At 45.5% G+C, this 20,661-nt stretch overlaps 1 protein-coding gene across 1 annotated transcript; it reads right to left on the bottom strand.

Annotated features, from left to right (window-relative positions):
* Positions 1-3,856: 3,856 nt before the first annotated feature.
* Positions 3,857-9,041, bottom strand: PSCA (prostate stem cell antigen). The gene is made up of 3 exons (XM_035124820.1): positions 8,990-9,041; positions 4,849-4,956; positions 3,857-4,071 (listed from the first exon to the last, which is right to left on the bottom strand). The coding sequence occupies exons 1-3, from the start codon at positions 9,039-9,041 to the stop codon at positions 3,857-3,859; spliced, it is 375 nt and encodes a 124-aa protein (XP_034980711.1).
* Between the last annotated feature and the right edge of the window lie 11,620 nt (positions 9,042-20,661).

The raw sequence follows: 20,661 nt of genomic DNA on the forward strand, positions 1-20,661 counted from the left end.
ATGTGGGGGGCCGGACTATATTTTGTAAAAATAATAATGAACGAATTCCTATGCCCCACAAATAACCCAGAGATGCATTTTAAATAAAAGCACACATTCTACTCGTGTAAAAACACACTGATTCCTGGACCGTCTAAGGGCCGGATTTAGAAGGCGATTGGGCCACATCCAGCCCCCGGGCCTTAGTTTGCCTACCCATGTCATGTGTAAGACACTTGGCTGACAGGTCACCCCTACTACTTTTAATCTCTGCTGCGTAAGAAATTCCTCTTGTTCATTCTTTACATGCTTGTGTGATTTTATCCTTTTGTTGCTTGTGTTGAGCTGCGTGCATGTATCATTCAATAGCCATAAAGCTTGTGTCAATCATGGCCTCCTTTGTTCCGATTGCATTGTACGCCTGGCAAGAGACACACTTCTAAGAACCAGTAAAAAAGGGATGTTTTGCGGAGCTTCCAGATCAAACTCTGGAACCCAGTTAAAGGATGCTAACATTAAATTCCTGCAATAGGAAGGTTGATGACCCAGTGTCCTCAAGGAGAACGTATTGGTCTCCTGGAAAGCACTCCCTCAACCCACCCGCCTTTGCAGCTATTTATGATCACAGGCCAAATGGTTTTATGGGTGCTATATGGCCATCCTTTCAAAGGTCAATCGCTTAATAACAGCTGATGGTTCATCAATGGGAGTTAATGGTAGGAGATAGTCTCCAGATTGCCAGGAATGTCTCTCTAAGTATTAGTCCCATCTCATCACATTGTGTCAATGCTGAAAACTTCCAGCTAGGGCAGGGGTCAGCAAACTTTTTCAGCAGGGGGCCGGTCCACTGTCCCTCAGACCTTGTGGGGGGCCGGACTTTTTTTGGGGGGGGGGAAGAATGAATTTCTATTCCCCACAAATAACCCAGTGATACATTTTAAATAAAAGGACACATTCTACTCATGTAAAAACACGCTGATTCCGCGGGCCGGATTTAGAAGGCGATTGGGCCGGATCCGGGCCCTGGGCCTTAGTTTGCCTACCCGTGAGCTAGGGAGAAGAAAGTGAAATTGCTCAAAGCAAACTTTTGAATTTGTAGGAACGCTGTGAGAGTTTTGGGTGCAGTGAGTTGGTTGAAGGGGGTACATCTTTGGGATATGTTGGCCCTCCTCGACGTTGAAGGAAAATAGTCACAATTGTCACCGTGTAGAGATCCTTCAAAATCATATTCTTTATTAATTTTTTAAATAAAGGTTTTCTGTGCTGCTCATCAAGGTAGGGTGCTTTTGGGTAGTTTGCAACTAAGAATACAAATGCAAAGAAGAAGGAAACACAACACAGGATCAACCAGGGAGTCAAAGCCTGATAATATGAAAACTGCTTCATTTCTTCTTATTCCTTATCTAGAGTGGCCTGTTTGTTTTGGGGAGAAGTTGCCAAAAGGGTGCAAGGAAGCCCACCGTGCTGTGGGGGGTAGCAGTTAATCTGTCAATTTCGGTTTCTCTCGATTTCTCATTTCCCCGATCTTAAACTCAACTATACAAATAATTCCCCATGAAGACTCACAAGCCTTTTTAGTGTGACTTTCATGTATACACGTGTTTGCAGAACAATTTTCACAACCTTGCATTTTTTGTAAGTTATTTTCACCAGCAGATGCATTTGTATCCACATTCTACCCTATTATATTAATCCCAGTACACATTGCTGAGCTAGAGACCCACATTGCAAAATTCAGCAAAGTGCTCCCTTTGAAGGCTGGCTGTATTTCATCTCCTATATTGTTCCAAAAAGGGCAAATTGCGTATGCTTGCCTTGAAATCCAGAATGAATTGAATTCGTCTCCCATCCATACCTGCCAAGTTGCTGTCCGAGAAATAAGGGACTGGGCCGGAAGTAGCAGACCGGAAGTAGCGCTGCAGCCATTTTGGAACTGGGCGGAGCATGCTCAGAAGTGACTTTTGATGCTGCTTTGCCCAGTTCCAAAATGGCCGCCGTGCCAGAATAAACCGGGGAAAAAATATCCGTTTTTTCAGCTAAGAACAGCTGGAAAAATGGGGATTTCCCGGAGAATACGAGAGACTTGGCAGCTATGCTCCCATCCCTAACCACACCTCCTTTTTTATTTTCCTCCTTCCCTTCCTGCCTTGCCTGCTTCCTTCCCAGGCTCCCCGCTGCCTAAAACCCTCAACCCCATCACCATTGCTGTAAAATATTGATTCCCAGTTTTCCCTCTCTATCCCCCATGGGACTCGGGAGTCTTGAGCCTCTGCTAGCAGCTGCAATTGCTGTTCTCTGCCTCCATAGTCAGAGATAGCAATGCATTACAACACCAGTTGCTGGAAACCACAGGAGGGGATCTTATGCTCAGATCTTGCTTCTGGGTTTCCCGGTAGAGGCATCTGGTTGGTCACTGGACTTAATGGACCACTGGCCTGATCCAGCAGGCTCTTCGGATATTCTTAATTCTCATCCTCCATGCAGGAGCAGTCCAACATCTAACTATCTCAGGGGCGTAGCCAGGATCAAAATTGGGGGGGGGGGCAAGGGGCGAGGCCAAGGCACAGGGGAGGGGCCACAGTGGGGCAAGGAAATCCATGGTCGTTCAGGGGCGAGGGGGCGCCAGGATCAGCCCGAAATCAGGGGCGCCAGGATCAGCCCGGCTAGAAGGGACGTCTCCCTTCTCCCTTGCTGGCTGTGGGGCGGGTGGAGGGAAAGCCAGCCAAATGCTTTGCGCGGCTCTGGGGCTTTCCCTCCACCCACCCCACAGCCAGCCAGGGAGAAGGGAGACGGCACCGGGCAGCGGCGGGCAGTGGGGCAGGCTGGCCAGCTGCCCTGCTTCTAGGGGGGGGCAATTGCCCCCTCCTGCCCCCCTGCCTACGCCCATGAACTATTTGCAGTCTGAAGTGCTACAGACCATTCACAAGTGAGTTTACTCCCCCAATCCTATCGGGAAACTTTGCTAGAGGGAAGTGCATCCCAAATATTTTAGAGCTTAGAGCTGCAACATCTAGGCATGATGATTTGCTTCCTAGGCTGTTGGGAGTTTTTAGAAGACCATGTTTCAAAAATCCATTTTTGAGAGAGCTCTGTCGCTAGACCACATGAGGATGCTCACTCACAAGGTGAGCAGCAGGTAAGATAATCTCTGCTCAAGTGAAAGGTACTCCTGTCTGTCAACATCACTCAGAAGTGGCATTTAACTTGATTGCACAATTCCCAGCTTTTGAGCTTGCAAAGGGTTGGCGAGCAGCCCTGCTTGTAATAGAAAACTGGGACACCATCAGCCAAAATCTATTTAAATATTGTATGATCAAAAATCTATGGGGCTGTCATATGGATGATGCAATAAGCCTGTTTCCTCCTACTCTGGAGGGTAGGACTCAAATGAATGGATTTAAATCGTAATAAAGGAGATTTCAACTTAAATACGAGGAAGAACTTTCTGACAGAGCTGTTTGATAGTGGAATGGACGATCTCGGGAGGTGATGGACTTTTCTTCGTTGGAGGTTTTCAAACAGATGGGTTCTTTAGCTGTGATTCCTGCATTGAAGAGGGTTGGAGTAGATGACCCCCAGGGTGCCTTCCAACTCTACAATTCTAATTTCTAATATTTGCTAGGACACCTGAAGAATAATCAAGCTGGCCGACATCTATGCCCTACACCAGAATGGGGTTTGGGTGTGCCCAGCAACTCCCATAATCCCTAATAAGTAACTCTAGAAAGACACCCACATTCGCAGAAGCAGAGACCCGTCCACGCCGTTCAACAGATCTATGCAGTGGTAGCGTCAGCTATGGTTCTGAATGTGACTTTAGTGGGAAAGAATCTAGATTTGGTTTCTCTTCTGTACAGCTACACACGCAGCCCTCTCCTCAGAGCCTGCTTCTGAGAAGGATGCAGGCAAGGCTGGCGAAAAGAGCCAAGGCCACTTGGACGTAACCCATCCTGAAGCCGGAGGCCCCGTTGACGTTGCAGAGGTCGCTGGTGCAGCAGGAAACATTCCTCCTTCCCACCTTGAAGTCGCTGAAGTAAGGATCACAGGACGCGGTGCATTCTTTCGAGATGACGTTGAAAAGGCCCACGACACCTAGAAAGAAGATCGGCAGAGCAGGTCACGCCAGGGAGGGAAAGTTGACATTCCACTGGCCTGTTTGGCTCAGTGTGGTCTACTCTGATGGAGAGCAGCTTGGAGAACAGAAGAACGTTAGAAGAGTCTGCTGGATCTGGTTCAGAATCCTGTTCTCACCAAACAGTGGGAAACCTGCAAGCATAGGGTTGCCATTTTCCAAAAAGTAAAAAACCAGGAAACCCCGAAATCACCTGATTTTTTTTCCAGAAACCCCGAAATTGTTGAATTTTTTAAAGGAAACCCCTCAAGTGGTTGAGCTTTTTTATTTGCAAAACCGCCAAATAAATGCAATTTTTCGATTGACTTGTCTAAGATCCAGGATAGAGCGCCGCCTTTTGGAAATCCCCCCCCCCCCCGGATGTCAATTTGAAATCTTGGTAATGTCTGTGAAAATCTGGACGTATGGCAGCCCTATGCAAGCAGGATTGGAGACCAAGAGTGTTCTCCTCTCCAGCCGCAGTTTCCGGCAACTGGTATTCGGAAGCATTGCTGCCTCCAACTTAAAATGAATAAAAATAATTATTTATGTACATTTTTTAAAAAATTGCAAAAATAAGAATAGCAAAAATCAAAGGAAACAGAGAAAGAATTGCCTTTCTTGCCAATTTTGTATTAAAAAGGGGGCTTTTGAAAGCAGGATTTCTTAACAGTTTGGTTCCAATATTTGAGGAATTGAGGAAGGAATAAGAAAACCCAACAGAAGGAGGAAGGAGGACGCCAAAGAAATTGTCTTACCAATGACATCTGTTTTGCATACTTGTCCAATTCCATCACAGTTTTGTTGTCCTTTGCAGTTGTTGTTGTTGACCTGGGTGTTGCAGGTGTAACACTTCAGTGAACCAGCTATAAGAGAGGAAAACAGTTTAATGGGGGAAAGGAACAAGTAGAAGAAGTCTACCTTACAAGGGTGGCTGCACCTACACTTTCAAAATGCCTGCCTATTAATACCAAAAACAAACCCCTGTGGTGCAATAAGAACCAATCACAACAATTCAAACACAACACGTAGGCTAATAGTTAGTAGAGAATATATAATCCAATAATAGGTAAAGGTAAAGGGGCCCCTGACCATCAGGTCCAGTCGTGTCCGACTCTGGGGTTGCGGCACTCATCTCGCTCTATAGTTTGTCCGCAGACAGCTTCCGGGTCATGTGGCCAGCATGACAAAGCTGCTTCTGGTGAACCAGAGCAGCGCACGGAAACGCTGTTTACTTTCCCGCCGGAGCGGTCCCTATTTATCTACTTGCACTTTAATGTGCTTTCGAACTGCTAGGTTGGCAGGAGCTGGGACCGAGCAACAGGAGCTCACCCCGATGCAGGGATTCGAACCGCCGACCTTCTGATCAGCAAGCCCTAGACTCTGTGGTTTAGCCCACAGTGCCACCTGGGTCCCATAATCCAATAATGGTATCATTCAAATTATAGGAATAAGCCAATCAAAGTTCACATGTACAATATAACAGAGTGGTAGCGAGGACGGTTCAATAAAACAGATGTCTAAGGACAGTCTCACAATAGTCTTTCAAAAGTTTTAACGGAAGACGTCGCAAAAGCTTCAAAACGACAGTGTCTCCGGAATGATACTACTATTTCGTAATAGTCTTCATCAGCCGATATTTTTCAACAGAATATGTAAGTAAGATTCATGCTAAGGATCAATGCTCACTAATAATACCAGGCAAGTGTCTTCAGTGTACAGTACTCTTTTTGAAACCTGCTAAAAACTTTTTTGTTTAGGCAAGTCCAGTGCTTTCTCTCTCTTTTTTTTTTTAAAAAAAAGGTTTAGGGGTACTCTCACTTTCCTACTCATATTGAAATACTGCCCCTCAATGAGGTCAAACATAGATTCACAAAAAGTTTAGGGGTTTGCGTCCCCCTGCGTCCCCCCAGAAAAAAAAAAAGCACCGGGCAAGTCTACCAGAGGTTTAGGAAACTGCCGCAAGTTTTAAGCTGTTTTTAGTCTATTGTTAGGTTAACTTTTCAGTCTTCAATTATTGTTGTTAATATTTCTTAATGATTGTTTTATGCTTTTTTTTGTAAGGTTACGGGTCAATCAACACCAGACAGCTGTCAGCTTCCATATCAGATATGTTAGTCATGTTGTGCGGATGCCTGATGATCGTCTTCCAAAGCAACTACTCTATTCCGAACTTAAAAATGGAAAGCGTCATGCTGGTGGTCAACAAAAGAGGTTAAAAGACTGTCTCAAGGCAAATCTAAAAAAATGTAGTATAAACACCGACCACTGGGAAACACTGGCCTGCGAGCGCTCCAGTTGGAGAACAACCAAAGGTGGCATGGGCTTTGAAGACACTCGAACTCAGGACGCAAGGGAGAAGCGTGCTAAGAGGAAGGCACGCTTGGCAAATCCACACCGTGATCAACTCCTGCCTGGAAACCAATGTCCATACTGTGGAAGGACGCATGGATCCAGAATTTCCCTCCACAATAACTTACGGACTCACTATTAAAACCGTGTTTATGGAAGACAATCTTACTCGGCTACGAGTGATCGCCAAAGAAAAAGCTGATATGTTAGAGAGAATTCAAGAACAATCATACATCCTCCCTGGCACCAATCAAGATCTCTTTAGTATTTATTAATGGATACATAGCCTATCAGTGTTCATGGTGCTTTGCGTGAGTACAAGAGGATAGGAGTGTGCCTTGACAACCTTATAATCAAAAAATAAACCAGGGAAAACAAAACAGTTAAGGGGAAGCAGGGGTAAACCAGCTGACATGTTCTTTGGCTTGACTCCTGTGTGTTAGGGCACAGGACGTCTCTGCCAAAATATGCACATTTTACAATGCAATTTTAAACCTAGTACACATAGGTCTGCAAACCAATTTCCCCCCATTGGAATGAATGTCTGAATATCACTTCCCTCTATACTATATCTGCGCTAGAGCGTTGCCATGCTGTAATGACAGTCTGAGCCACCAGGAGGGGTAAGAGGCACAAGGGCTGAGCTGAGACTTGGAAGCAGGCCCTTGCAAGGATATGCCTCAGAGCTTGAATGGGTCACCTCGGGAGGAGGAAGAGGTGCGGCCATGACCAGCTAGAAGGAGGGCTCTCCTCCCTCTCTTACTCCTAGTACTGAGGAAGGCTGTATGTGTGTGTGTGTGTGTGTGTGTGTGAGAGAGAGAGAGAGAGAGAGAGAGAGAGAGAGAGACAGACAGACAGACAGACAGACAGACTGCAGACATCATTGTCCTTTAGGGAAAACTCTGGGTGGGAGAGAGGGTGGCCAGGGGTGATGCTGGGGAAGATATCAGAACCCTTTGTGGGTTCAGAAGTTGAGGAGAAGAGATACAATTGTCATTTTTGAGGGGAGCAATTGGTGAGAGAAAGGGAGGCCTGGGGTGGGGGTTGGGGGGAGAAATTGTGGCATGTAGAGCAAGCAGGATAGCAGAATCCTCCCTCCCAAATTCCTGTATATATCCATTTTTATGCACACCTTACCCTAGTCTGTTTTTTAAAATTTTTTTAAAAAAATGTATTGTTTGGCTGGAGAACTGCATTTCAAAATCTGGAGAAGTGCGGATTCTGAAGGACGGCTTGATTTCCGTCCACAGATTGTTTCAGAAAGTGCAGATTGGTAGTTAGGCTCTGCTTTCAATGTGAACCAAATTGAATTTCTGCCCCATCTCTGGTGCCAAGTATCTAATGCAGTAATGTCCAATTACATTATCTTGCATGCCAAATATCAAAGACCGTAACATGCCAAATTCCGTTGCACGCCAATGATAAAACTCTGGCAAATATTGACGTTTGAGGCATTTGTAAAATTCCCGTCTCAAATGTTTGATTAAGAGTCAAAGTTTCAGAGAATGCTCGGCGAATGTTAACAGGAAATAACCTAATAAGGGCTTTGGGAGCAAACTCGTTTAAGTTATTTTTTGGAGGTCTTTACCTTCCAAGTGCTAGAGACCAGAGTTTCAATCCTCACTTGGGCATTGTGAAGCTCACTGGGTGACCTTGGTGCCAATCCCTGTCTCCCAACCCAAATCACCTCACAGAGTTCCTGTGGGTATTAAATGGGGAGGTTGAGAATCATTTTTGCCACTTTGATCTCCTTTGGAGAGAAAAAAGATGGGATATAAATGCAATGCAGTCGATCGATCAATTGATCAATACATTTATTTATTGCATTTATGTCCCACCTTTCCCTCCAAGGAGCTCAAGGTGGCATACGAGGTTCTCCCGCTCCTTATTTAATCCCTGCAACAACCCTGTGAAGTAGGTTAGGCAGAGAGGCAGTGACCGGCCCAAGGATTTGAACCCTGGTCTTCCAGGTGAGAGCTGGACCATAAAGAAGGCTGGTCACTGAAGAATGGATGCTTTTGAATTATGGTGCTGGAGGAGACTCTTGAGAGTCCCATGAACTGCAAGAAGATCAAACCTATCCATTCTGAAGGAAATCAGCCCCGAGTGCTCACTGGAAGGACAGATCCTGAAGCTGAGGCTCCAATACTTTGGCCACCTCATGAGAAGAGAAGACTCCCTGGAAAAGACCCTGATGTTGGGAAAGATGGAGGGCACAAGGAGAAGGGGACGACAGAGGATGAGATGGTTGGACAGTGTTCTCGAAGCTACCAACATGAGTCTGACCAAACTGCGGGAGGCAGTGGAAGACAGGAGTGCCTGGCGTGCTCTGGTCCATGGGGTCATGAAGAGTTGGACACGACTAAACGACTAAACAACAACAACTCCTAGGTCCTAGTCCGAAGCTTTAACCACTCCACTCCACTCCACTGGCTCTGGTTGGCTTCTGAAGGATGAATTGAGGTTTTGACAGCTCACACCCTGGTGGAGCTGAGTTTCCTAGAAGAAATACGCCCAGAATGCAGAAAGACCACCTGAAAGACTTACTCAGCTGGATGAAGAAGCTCCCAGCCACCACAAAGATCAGAAGGGCCTTCATCGCTGGTGGATGTCTTCGCTGCGCGGGGAATGGAACATCCTCACTTCTTGGGGCTGCTTTATATACTCTGAAAAGTAACTGTTGGCCCATATGAGACTGGGAGGATCATGCCTAGCTTCTGGCAGGACCAATGGGGCTTCTTCTCACCAGGAATGTGAGGTTATCAGCAACCCTCCTCTTCAGACAGAAGTTCCCCTGCCTGTCCCTGCAGTGCCCTTAGGCAAGTCAGAGCACAGCAGTGGAACTAAGCAGATGAAAAATGAGGTGGGCATAGGGTGTGGTGGGTATTTTGGGGGGCAAATGGTCCCCTCCCTCCTTGATCAGGGCGGGTGAGATTTCTCCTGCTCACATGTCTAAGCGATGACACTCGCTTTATCCACCCAGACCGGCATACCTTGGTCTGTTGGCTTTCATATATGCCCATTATGAGCCGCCAAATTCGATCTGGGATTAGGGTTGGAGGATCCTCGAGGGCATCTAAGTCCTAAGAGGTTAAGCTTTATCTATACCTGAAAGAAATTTCCACACCTTAAGACACCTTAAAGCAGTGCAAAGTCCACAAGCCTTGCTGCTAGCATGCTACCATCAGGAGTTGGTATCCAAAGGAGCCAGAGGAAGAGCTGGTTGGACCCAAGAGGAGGACTGCATACAGTCATAGGACGGTAGAGTCCTATGCAACGCCCCTGCAATGCCCAGATGAAGACTCCCAGCCACAAACCATGTGGAATCATGGCATGTTTGCCACGACGCAACACACACTGAAAAAGCCACAGGTCAACTGCTGCAGAATGGCCATTTTCAGAGTTTCTTTTTCTCCTTTAAAGAAATCAACTTTATAGTAGTGGTACCTTGGTTGTCGAACGTCTCGGAAGCCGAACGTTTTGGTTTTCGAATGACGAAAACCCGGAAGTAAATGCTTCTGTTTTCGAACGTGCCCCAGAAGTCAAATGACTTCTGCTGAAGTCTCCCGCCCCAATTTTCTCCACTGAATTTGCAGACCACCCTTTGCGCCTCGGTTTTTGACCGTTTCAGAAGTTGAATGGTCTTCTGGAATCGATTACGTTTGAAAACCGAGGTACCACTGTACTTAAGGTTGTGGAAATATGGTTGGAATTGCATTGAAATCTTAGAAACAAAGAGTGTTTCTAAACTATGGAACTCGCTCCCGCAGGAGGCAAAAATTGCCACCAACTTACACGGCTTTAAAAGACAAATTCCAGGGAGCGATGGGCTATCAAAGGCTGCTAGTAGTGATGGCTAGCATGCTCTGTCTTCCCAGTCGAAGGAAGCAATGCTTGTGAATCCCGGTTGCGGGAAATCACAGGGAGGGAGAGGGCTTTTGTGCTTGAATCCTGCTTGTGGGTTTCCCAATAGAGGCATCTGCTTGGCCCCTGTGAGAACAGGAGGTTGGACTAGATGAGCCATTGGCCTGATCCAGCAAGCTCTTTTATGTTCTTAAGCAATGCTATAACAACATAAGAACTGTCTGTAGCAGATGAGACCAAGGCATGCTTGTTCAGACTCTACATAGTTTGGCATAAGGTTGTTGTTGTTGTTGTTGTTGTTTAATCTCTCTGTTACTCTAGCATTCAGTGCAGTTCTATGCAGGTCTACTCATGTTCCCAGCCTTTCATGATCATTGAGGTTACCCATAGAAGCTGAATGAATGTTGGAAATTTGTCGAGCAAATAATGTGAAACGAGTGAATTTGCTCAATTTGCATGTGTTACAGAGATCCGTTCTTTCTTGTGGCCAAATTTGGGTCTCCCTTGGTGAAGGATTTTGACGACAATCTCATAGCTGTAAACACCACTTTGGCTTTTGAGAACACAGAGTCAATATTTATGCAATGCAAACGGTAATAGAGGCAGTAATAGTCCTTGTGTTTCAGCTACTCTTGTGTGTGGCTCTACTGATGACAGTAGACCTGTGTGGATGAGCTATAATCATCAACAGCATAAATTGCCATAGCCTATTTCAAATCTCTACCCACCCATTACGCTTTGCAACAGAGCCCTGTAAATTTGGCAATGTTGCGCCCATTTTACAGATGGAAGGCTGAGCCTCGTGAGCGTGTAGTTCAGGTAAGATTTGAACTGGGGGCTTCCTGAACTCACAACCAGACCTGGAGGTTGCTGCAGCTGCCTGTAACTCAGAACAGCAATGCAGAGAGAACAGGAAAGCAAGTTTTACAAGATGGCCCCTTATACTATCCTCCTTTAGTGAGCCAGAGGAGGTTTTTTTTCTGGCCCTGATCCTTGAACTGGAGAGACAAGGGATTCAACAACAGACCATCCGCATGGAGAAGCAGGGACTCTACCACTGAACTACGGCCGAATCCGGCCAACTTACTGGGCACACATTGGATGGCTTGTCTGTCTTGCAAAGGAGGGTCCTTCTTGGGCTCTGGGTCCTATTGGTTCAGCAGCCTTTTAGGATTTGACATCAGCACTGGGTGTAGTGTCATAAATACTTGCCACCTGAATCATCAGCCAGCCAGGGCACAGGTGCTTCCAGGTTAGCCTGGCCCACTTTTTACTGTGTGCAAGAGTGTGAATCTATGACATCATTGCAACTCATTAGCAAGCTTAAAACCCTGGAGCCACCTGGAATGAACAAAGACATAGGATTCTTATCTCATTATACATGATCAAGCTTTCCTTAGCACCTCAGCCCTTGCTTTTCCCCGCAAGACCAATTGCAGTCATTAACAGTCGTTAACAGTCATCAACAGGTTTACCACTCCTATCAGCCCATCACCCAATCCCATCACCCCCACCCCCACCCTCTGAATATACATAAGGGTCTGGTGGCTTCTGTTTCAGTGTATCTGATGAAGTGTGCATGCACACGAAAGCTCATACCAAAATAAAAACTTAGCTGGTCTTTAAGGTGCTACTGAAGGAATTTTTTTATTTTGTTATGACAACATCGACACTGAGTCACCCCCAATTCCATAGTTCTTCGTTTGGCCTGGTATTAAATTTCTCTGCTTTTCTCTAAAAAGAAAAGAAAAAAGAATTAAGCGGCAGAGCGGATTGAGATATGTTTTCCTGTCTATGTGAAGGGAGGAGTTTCACTGCTTCAGGTGAAAGATGGGGTGGGAGCTATTGCTGTATCTATTCTCTTTGCTTAATCTGTTGGAGGTCCTGTTTGTTTGACTAGGCTATTTGGATAACTGCAGTTTAGTTTAGTTTAGTTTTCTTTAGCTTAGTTTTATTGATGGAATAGTCTTGTTTTTGTCTCTCAAGTGCTGGTGGCTACCTGAAAACAGGTAAGGCCAATAAAAAATTAGTTGGCCGTTGGCCAGTGTTCTAGTGAAGAAAATAGCAGCAGGACGGAGGAATAATTCTGGCCACCCTGAGAAGGCCCCACCAACTGGAATGAGTCATTCAGATGCTACAGTTTCCCCCCTGAACTGTCTCTGAAGTCCTGTGTGTCCATCAAGAAAACCTCTGAGGTTGGCTTTTGAGATTCCTCTGCCAGAATCTTCTTCTAGGTGACATTCTCAAGGGCCTCCACCCTCGATGCAAAACAATATAAACACCAGCTGCTTGCTGTTCCAGAATGTTGAGTTCTCAGCTTCTGCTCGACACCAGCTCAGGAAGTTTCTATGGTGACAGCCCTAGCATTGTGTCTTCAGACCCAGCCATAGCAACAGATATTTCAACTTCTCCTATGTATCCTATATGCTGCCCTTGCTTTCTGGTACCCACTGACCCGATTTGGCTATTTGGGGAGAATCTCAGGATCCTGTTGTAAAGGTTTTTTCCAGTGTGGGCGAAAGGTGGTCTAGCTTCTCCCACCATAACTGGTCGTTCAGAAGGTGAGCACTGTTGAGGAGGTCTGGCATGCAGCCGTTCTATTTTAAGTCTAAACCAAATCCACTGTGACGGTTAAATGCAATACACACTACAGTGGTACCTCGGTTTATGAACACAATTGGTTCCGGAAGTCTGTTCATAAACTGAAGCGTTCATAAACTGAAGCAAACTTTCCCATTGAAAGTAATCGAAAGTGGATTAATTCGTTCCAGACGGTCCGCGGAGTAACCGTTCATAAACTGAAGCGAACTTTCCCATTGAAAGTAATGGAAAGTGGATTAATCCGTTCCAGACGGGTCCGCGAAGTACTTAAACTGAAGCGTTCATAAACTGAAACATGGGTGTAATTGGTTCCGGAAGTCTGTTCATAAACTGAAGCGTTCATAAACTGAAGCGAACTTTCCCATTAAAAGTAATGGAAAGTGAATTAATCCGTTCCAGATGGGTCCGCGGCGTTCATAAACCGAAAATTCATAAACTGAGGTGTTCATAAACCGAGGTTCCACTGTATTAAGAACTCTTAAATTGAGAGAAAATAAAAATAAAAGAAAAATTCCTTCTAGTAGCAGCTTAGAGGCCAACTAAGTTTGTCATTGGTATGAGCTTTCATGTGCATGCACACTTCTTCAGATACACTGAAACAGAAGTCACCAGACCCGTATATATAGTGAGAGGGTGGGTAGGGGTATTACTCAGAAGGGTGGTGGGAATGGGTGATTGGCTGATAGGTGTGGTAAACCTGTGGACGACTGCTAACGACTGCATTTGGTCTTACAGGAAAAAGCAAGGGATGAGATGGCTAAAAATAGCTTAATCATGTATAATGAGATAAGAATCCAATGTCTCTATTCAGACCAGGTCTGTCCATGGTTTTAAGTTTGGTAATAAGTTGCAATTCAGCAACTTCTCTTTCCAGTCTATTTCTGAAATTCTTTTGTAATAAGACAGCTACTTTGAGATCTTAGAATCATAGAATCATAGAGTTGGAAGAGACCACAAGGGCCATCCAGTCCAACCCCTTGCCAAGCAGGAAACACCATCAAAGCATTCCTGATGCTTTAAAAAGGTTCTTTAATTCCTCCTGACTTTCTGCCATCAAGGTTGTGTCATCTGCATATCTGAGGTTGTTGATATTTCTTCCGGCAATCTTAATTCCGTCTTGGGATTCATCCAGTCCAGCCTGCCTTGTCATCTTGTATAGAATATCCTGGGAGATTGAAGTGTTCTCCTACTGGTTTATCTGTCTTGTGATTCCTGATATCAGATTTATGTCCATTTATCTTTTGGCAAAGGGTTTGGCCTGTTTGCCTAATATAGAGAGCTGAAGGGCACTGTTGGCATTTGATGGCATACACAATGTTAGAAGATGAGCAATTAAATAGTCCTGAGATGGCATGTTTGATGTTGTTGGGGCCAGTAATGATGTTGTCCGGGTGTATGTGGCAGCAAAGTTGGCATCTGGGTTTATTGCAGGCTCTGGTACCAGTGTCCATGTTAAGTCTGGTGGTGGTATTATTGTGGGTGAGGAGTTAAGATTGGGTGGCTGTCTGTAGGCAATGAAAGGTCTTCCTCCCAGAGCTTGAGAAAGAGGTCTTTCTTCTTGGAGAGGTTGTAGATCTCTGATGATGCGTTGTACTGTTTTAACTTGGGAGCTGTATGTGATTACTAGTGGTGTTCTGTTATTTTATTCTTTGGGTCTGTCTTGCAACATGTTTTCTCTGGGTATCAGTCTGGCTCTGTTGATCCATTGTTTAACTTCATCGGGCGGATATTTTAGTACAAAAACTAAAATAGTTCTATTTTAGTTCTTAAATTGAGAGAGAGGCACAAAGTAGCACTCTTAAATGGGATTTATTACAATCATAGAATTGGAAAGGGACCATGAGGGAATCTTTTTGCCCAAAGTGGGGCTCAAACTCACAACCTTGAGATAAAGAGTCTCATCATTATTATCATCATCACTTTTAATTTGTATTTAAGTTCTTGGGTGTTACCATCGAGCAGGGTATGACCTGGAGCACTAATACCACTGCTCTGCTAAAGAAGGCCCAGCAGATAATTTATTTCCTTAGACTTTTAAAAAAGAACAAGCTGAGTGAGAGACTGCTGGTGTCCTTCTACCGAGGCTCCATAGAGATTCTTACATACTGTATCCGTGTTTGGTTTTCCAGCTGCACAGTTATGGATAGAAAACTGCTCCAGAAGGTCATAACCACAGCCCGAAAGATTATCGGCCATCCTCTCCCATCTCTGGAAGAACTATACAATTCCCGTTGCCTTAAAAAAGCAAATAATATTTTACAGGATTCATCTCATCCTGGATATACAGTGGAACCTCGGTTTGCACCTACCTCCGTTTACGAAAACCTCCGTTTACGAACGCTGCGGACCTGGAAGTGTTTACATCCGGGTTCCGTGGCGTCGCAATGCGCAGACGCGATCTGTGCAGCATGCACAGAAGCGATTTGCGCAGCGTGCACGTGCGCAGAAGCACTCTGTCAGTGCTTCGTGTACGCGCAAAAGCGTGACTTCGGTGAGCGAACACCTCAGCGAGCGAACGCCTCCGCGGAATGGATTGCGTTCGCAAACTGAGGTACCACTGTAGTCTTTTTGCACCGTTGCCTTTGGGCAAGAGATACAGAACAATTAAATCAAGAACGAATAGATTAAAAAACAGTTTTTATCCAGGATCTATAACCATCTTAAATGCTGTAACTAAATAATATGATCTTGGGGAGTTGCAATGTGTGGCTGTAATTGTGTTTTTGTGGGATGGCATTCAATTTTGTTGTACTATGTACAATGACAATAAAGTATCTATCTATCTATCTATCTATCTATCTATCTATCTATCTATCTATCTATCTATCTATCTATCATCTGTGACCTGTCAGATACCTATGGGAAATCTGCAAGCAGCATTCGGACACAAGAGCTCTCTCCCCTCCTGTGCAGTACTGGATTTACGTATAAGCTAAACAAGCTATAGCTTAGGGCCCCACTCTCTTGGGGCCCCTAAAAAAAATTTAAAGGGAAAAAAAATCCTGGATGTTCATTTCCAAAATATAAGATAAAAAACAAATAAAATAAAACCTACATACAGCAACAGTGTTTGGTGTTGTGTAGGCTCCTATGATGTAAGTAATGGGCCCGCCTGCTAGCCTGCTCTCTAAAATATCACTGGTTTGCTCCTTTCTATATATAGGGTGCCTACATTCTGCACGGTTGCATGGCAAGATGTAGCATGCAGTTGCAGACTGCAGTGCAGCCCAGTTGAATGTAGGTCAAGCTGTTGTACCTGTTAGGTAAAGGTAAAGGTAAAGGTAAAGGGGCCCCTGACCATCAGGTCCAGTCGTGACCGACTCTGGGGTTGCGGCGCTCATCTCGCTCTATAGGCCGAGGGAGCCGGCGTTTGTCCACAGACAGCTTCCGGGTCATGTGGCCAGCATGACAAAGCTGCTTCTGGCGAATCAGAGCAGCGCACGGAAACGCTGTTTACCTTCCCGCCAGAGCGATCCCTATTTATCTACTTGCACTTTGATGCTGGGACCGAGCAACGGGAGCTCACCCTGTCGCAGGGATTCGAACCGCCGACCTTCTGCTCGGTAAGCCCTAGGCTCTGTGGTTTAACCCACAGTGCCACCTGGGTCCCTCTGTTGTACCTGTTATCTACTATTAAAGAGTGCTTGCTATTTATAATCATTTATAATTAGTAGTTTGCATCATGTATCACCTATTATTATTTCATCTTATAGCAACTATAGCATCTATAGAGACTAGATTATGAGTCCTTGTAAATTGTGTTTCTAAAGGAACTTTTGTTATTGCCAAATGCCAATGTGTTTGCATTATTAAGTTTGCTATGAATAAAAAAAATCATTTTAAGTTAGAGATTAGTAATTAATTCACTATTAATATACTTCTTCATTGTATTTCACTATTAATATACTTCTTCTTGATTGTATTTCAGTTCAGCAATTACTTTGATAAAATACATATTTTGTCACGTGCAAATAAATGACTTGAGATACCTAGCAGGTCCATAAATGACCATATAGCATCTATTCAACACAAAAAACAGCGACAATTTGTTGTTGACAAAGGACAGCTGGACATAGAAAGGGCCCCATTACCTCCAGTAGCTTAGGGCCTCATCAAACCTCAATCCGGCCCTGCTCCTGTGGCTTCCAGCAACTGGAGTTTAAAAGCATTGGTGCCTCCAACACACCCTCAACAACATATTTGGGGGGGGGCAGTGTAATAATCTCTTGATTCCTCAAGATGTCCCCACTGCACTGTTATAAGTTCTAGAAGGCTACACTTCACTGCAGCTATGCCCAGATCCCCCTCCTCTCCTCCCCATCCTTTGCAATTACTGGTATGCTCCGCAGAGTAGAACGGCATGCTTTTCTCCCCTCCTTCTCAGGGTCAGACGCTTCTACAAATCACTCTGGCTTAGAGTTCGATTGTGGTTTGCATCAGCCCTGTGCTTTGAGAAGTGCATCTCCCTTTGGGTTGGTCGAAATGCACACCTGAACGTGCATATGGGATTGCCAAGACATTGAGTCATTGTGCATCACTGGGAAAAGGCACCCTATTCACAAGAATCTGGGACCTCAATGCCTTTCCAAAGGAATAACAGGAGCGATTTATTGGAATTAAAACACAGAAGGCGAAACGGCTTATTTAGGGTGCCCATATGAAACGTGGCATTTGCAGAGCTAGAGAAAATGACCTTCTCGCATGTCTGTGTAAAAGCAGAAGAGCAGAACACGCGCTGTGTGGTTTCTTTGGCAACAGGAACTGCTGCCTAGTATGGAGGAAGAAATCTTAGTGGGTGATGGATGCAAAGGAAATTCACTTAGGGCACCTCCAGATTAGCAGGATTTCGCAGGAGTGAGTCAACTGCATACTAGGAAATTCATGTTTGCACAGGGTGGGCCCAAAGCTCCTCACCCTTTGGCAACCAATTTGTTTAAAAATTGATGAACTTTTTGCGGGAAAGTGACAGGATAATGTAATGATATGGGACGTGGGTGGCGCTGTGGGTTAAACCACTGAGCCTAGGGCTTGCCGATCAGAAGGTCGAAGGTTCGAATCCCCGCAATGGGGTGAGCTCCCGTTGCTTGGTCCCTGCTCCTTCCAGCCTAGCAGTTTTGCACATCAAAAGTGGAAGTAGATAAATACGGCAGGAAGGTAAACGGCATTTCCGTGTGCTGCTCTGGTTTGCCAGAAGCGGCTTTGTCATGCTGGCCACATGACCAGGAAGCTGTCTGTGGACAAACTCCAGCTCCCTCGGCCAGTAAAGCGAGATGAGCGCCACAACCCCAGAGTCATCCGCGACTGGACCTAATGGTCAGGGGTCCCTTTACCTTTAATGTAATGATGGCTGCTAGCCTGGACTTTTACATGGTTAATTCCTATGAATCATAGCATTAGTACAGCTGGCATATGTTTAATATGAAATATACCCCCTGATGAGCTACAGTATTTGTGACTCTGGTACAGCTGTTATTTCACAAGTGACCTGGAAGAAAGAGCTAACATCATGACCCTAATAGTTACAGAAAAGATCAGAGCACTCGTTCTTGTACTTGCCAGGAAGTTCTGGCTATCAATTCCTGCAAGCAGGAACCAGACTTTACACAGACAATGAAGATTTCTCTTTTAATTTATGATTCATGAACTCTTAAGATGAAGATGTGGTCTTCCCAAAATTAAGGTGCTGTTTGTTTTCCTTGCAGGTCTCCTTTGTATCTCTTCTGCTTTGCATTGCACAATGCTCTAGTCCAAGCTGGGCAATGTGTCCTTGAACACAGATGTTGTCAGTTTTGGCTACTCTCAATTCCTTATTTTTAAGTTTTTAAGTTCCATCCTCCACCTCCATTTAATTTTTTTTGTTGAATTCAGCCTTGCCAAAATTTCACCAGCATTTTAGTGCAGATTTCTCCTTTGCTATTCATAGGCTAAGTATACAATTTTGCATAATATCCACATCTTTGTAAAGCAATTTCCCCCTAAACATTATGTATTTTTGTAAGTGATTTGCACGATTATATACAATTTTATGCATGCTTTAGTGTATGCACTGTTGTACACCTTGATTGTCATTGCAAAATTTGGAGAAGTGCAAATTTGGGAGAATGACTGTCTTTTGGTTTGCCTGTTGTTTTGGCAAGCACCCATTAGTTAGATTTGCCTTTAAATGTGACCTGAATTGAAATCCCCCCTCCTCCCATGTCATTAATAAGATGTATCCCTTACACTTTGCAGGTTCAATCTCATTTTTCTCTCTCCTTGATGTGGGAAGGCTCATTATGACACACTTTGGGAACCCTTTGATTTGGTGACTTTTGATCTTAAGAACTCATGATTTTTGCATTCGCACCTTGCGGTGACAATCATCCCTCTGTCAATCCAGAGAGAGAAGGGTGCAGGATCAGTGCTTCCCCCAAAGGTGGTGCTGTTGCACTTTCACCTGCCCCTCCGAGCCCTTCCTGGGCCAGCTGTGATCCAGAATAGCAAGAACGGTTTTCTTAAAGCCCTGGCAGCAACAGCGCATCAAAAAGACATTTGACATTTTTTGTCGTTTTGCTAATTAGCTGCGCTCCTTTCAGTTGCCAAAAGAAAGGGAGGAAGGCGGCTGGGGGGGGGGTCTGTGTGCAGGATCTCAGCCAGCCTCTGCTAGGCATGCCTCTGTGATATTTGCATCTTTTTCTTTTAATGTACTCTTGTTCAAAAGCATACATGCTCTCTTTAAGGGAACACAGGGAAGATGCAAACTTGTTAAGCAGCTGCTGCCACCAAGCTGCTGCCCTCTAGAAGTTTTGGACTACAACTCCCATCAGCCCCAGCCAGAAGAGGCTGCTGCCTGGGGCTGGCGTACCTGTGAAGCAAGGTGAGGTCACTGCCTCAGGCGGCAGGATCCGTAGGGGCAGAAGATCTGGCTTCGGAGGAATTCATCACCTGTTGCTGTTGCTACCTTGCTAGCAGCAAAAGCTGCGGCACACACTGTAAGTCGGAAATGCCAGTTCCTCGGCAGCCATCCATCGATGCCGCTTCTACAACAGTCTCTTGCTAAACTGCTGGTCTCGCCTGACCCTCGTTCCAGTGCAGATCTTTATTTTCCCCTTGTTCATGATGTCAATCTTCACTCACCCCTTCTTCCTTGGCCCGGTGATGAACAGACGCCATTTGTTGCTCATTCCTGGTCAGTGGCATGGCGTGGGGTGTGTGTGCCGTGGGCCTGGCTGCAATTTCTGAGGGGGCACAACCAGCCCCAAGCTTCTGTGGGGATCCCTGCCCACCCCGGCGAAGGTGGCAGAGCAGCCTGTCAGGGGGCTGCCACCACCGCCCACCAGGCACAATTTGGAGGGCTCTGCCCCCAGCTCTCCATCCTTCTCTGCCTGCCATCCACCAGGGGTCTCTGGGCCCCATAGAGCAGCCTGGCCTCACCTCTGCATCCCTGGCAAAGGCCGGCAACCACGGGGGTTCCACACAGGATAGGTGGAGGGCTCTGTCTGCCTTCCTCATGCTCCCAAGGGCTCATTCCTGAGGGCGGGCTGCCCTTCAGTTTCTAGACCACGATAAATCGAGGCTAGCTCCCTCACCAAATGGCTGCCCAGCCAGCGCTCACACAATATGATTCCTGCCCCCCCACAAAGCAGTAAGAGAAAGGAGGAGATGGACTTGGAGGTGGTGGTCCTAACCCACCACTTCCTGAAGGTGTCTGTTCCACTATAGAACAGCTCTTAACTGTCATAAAGTTCTTCCAAATATTTAGTTGGAAGCTTCTT

This window comes from Zootoca vivipara, chromosome 8, assembly GCF_963506605.1.
Source record: "Zootoca vivipara chromosome 8, rZooViv1.1, whole genome shotgun sequence".
In the NCBI taxonomy this organism is placed as follows: domain Eukaryota; kingdom Metazoa; phylum Chordata; class Lepidosauria; order Squamata; family Lacertidae; genus Zootoca; species Zootoca vivipara.

What these genes read in the sequence shown, in the direction of transcription:
- PSCA (XM_035124820.1), bottom strand. Translation starts at nt 9,041, where the DNA reads ATGAAGGCCCTTCTGATCTTTGTGGTGGCTGGGAGCTTCTTCATCCAG. An exon ending in GAGCTTCTTCATCCAGCTGA is followed by an intron (nt 4,957 to 8,989) that starts GTAAGTCTTTCA and finishes CCTCTCTTATAG; the next exon opens with CTGGTTCACTGAAGTGTTAC. An exon ending in ATGCAAAACAGATGTCATTG is followed by an intron (nt 4,072 to 4,848) that starts GTAAGACAATTT and finishes TCTTCTTTCTAG; the next exon opens with GTGTCGTGGGCCTTTTCAAC.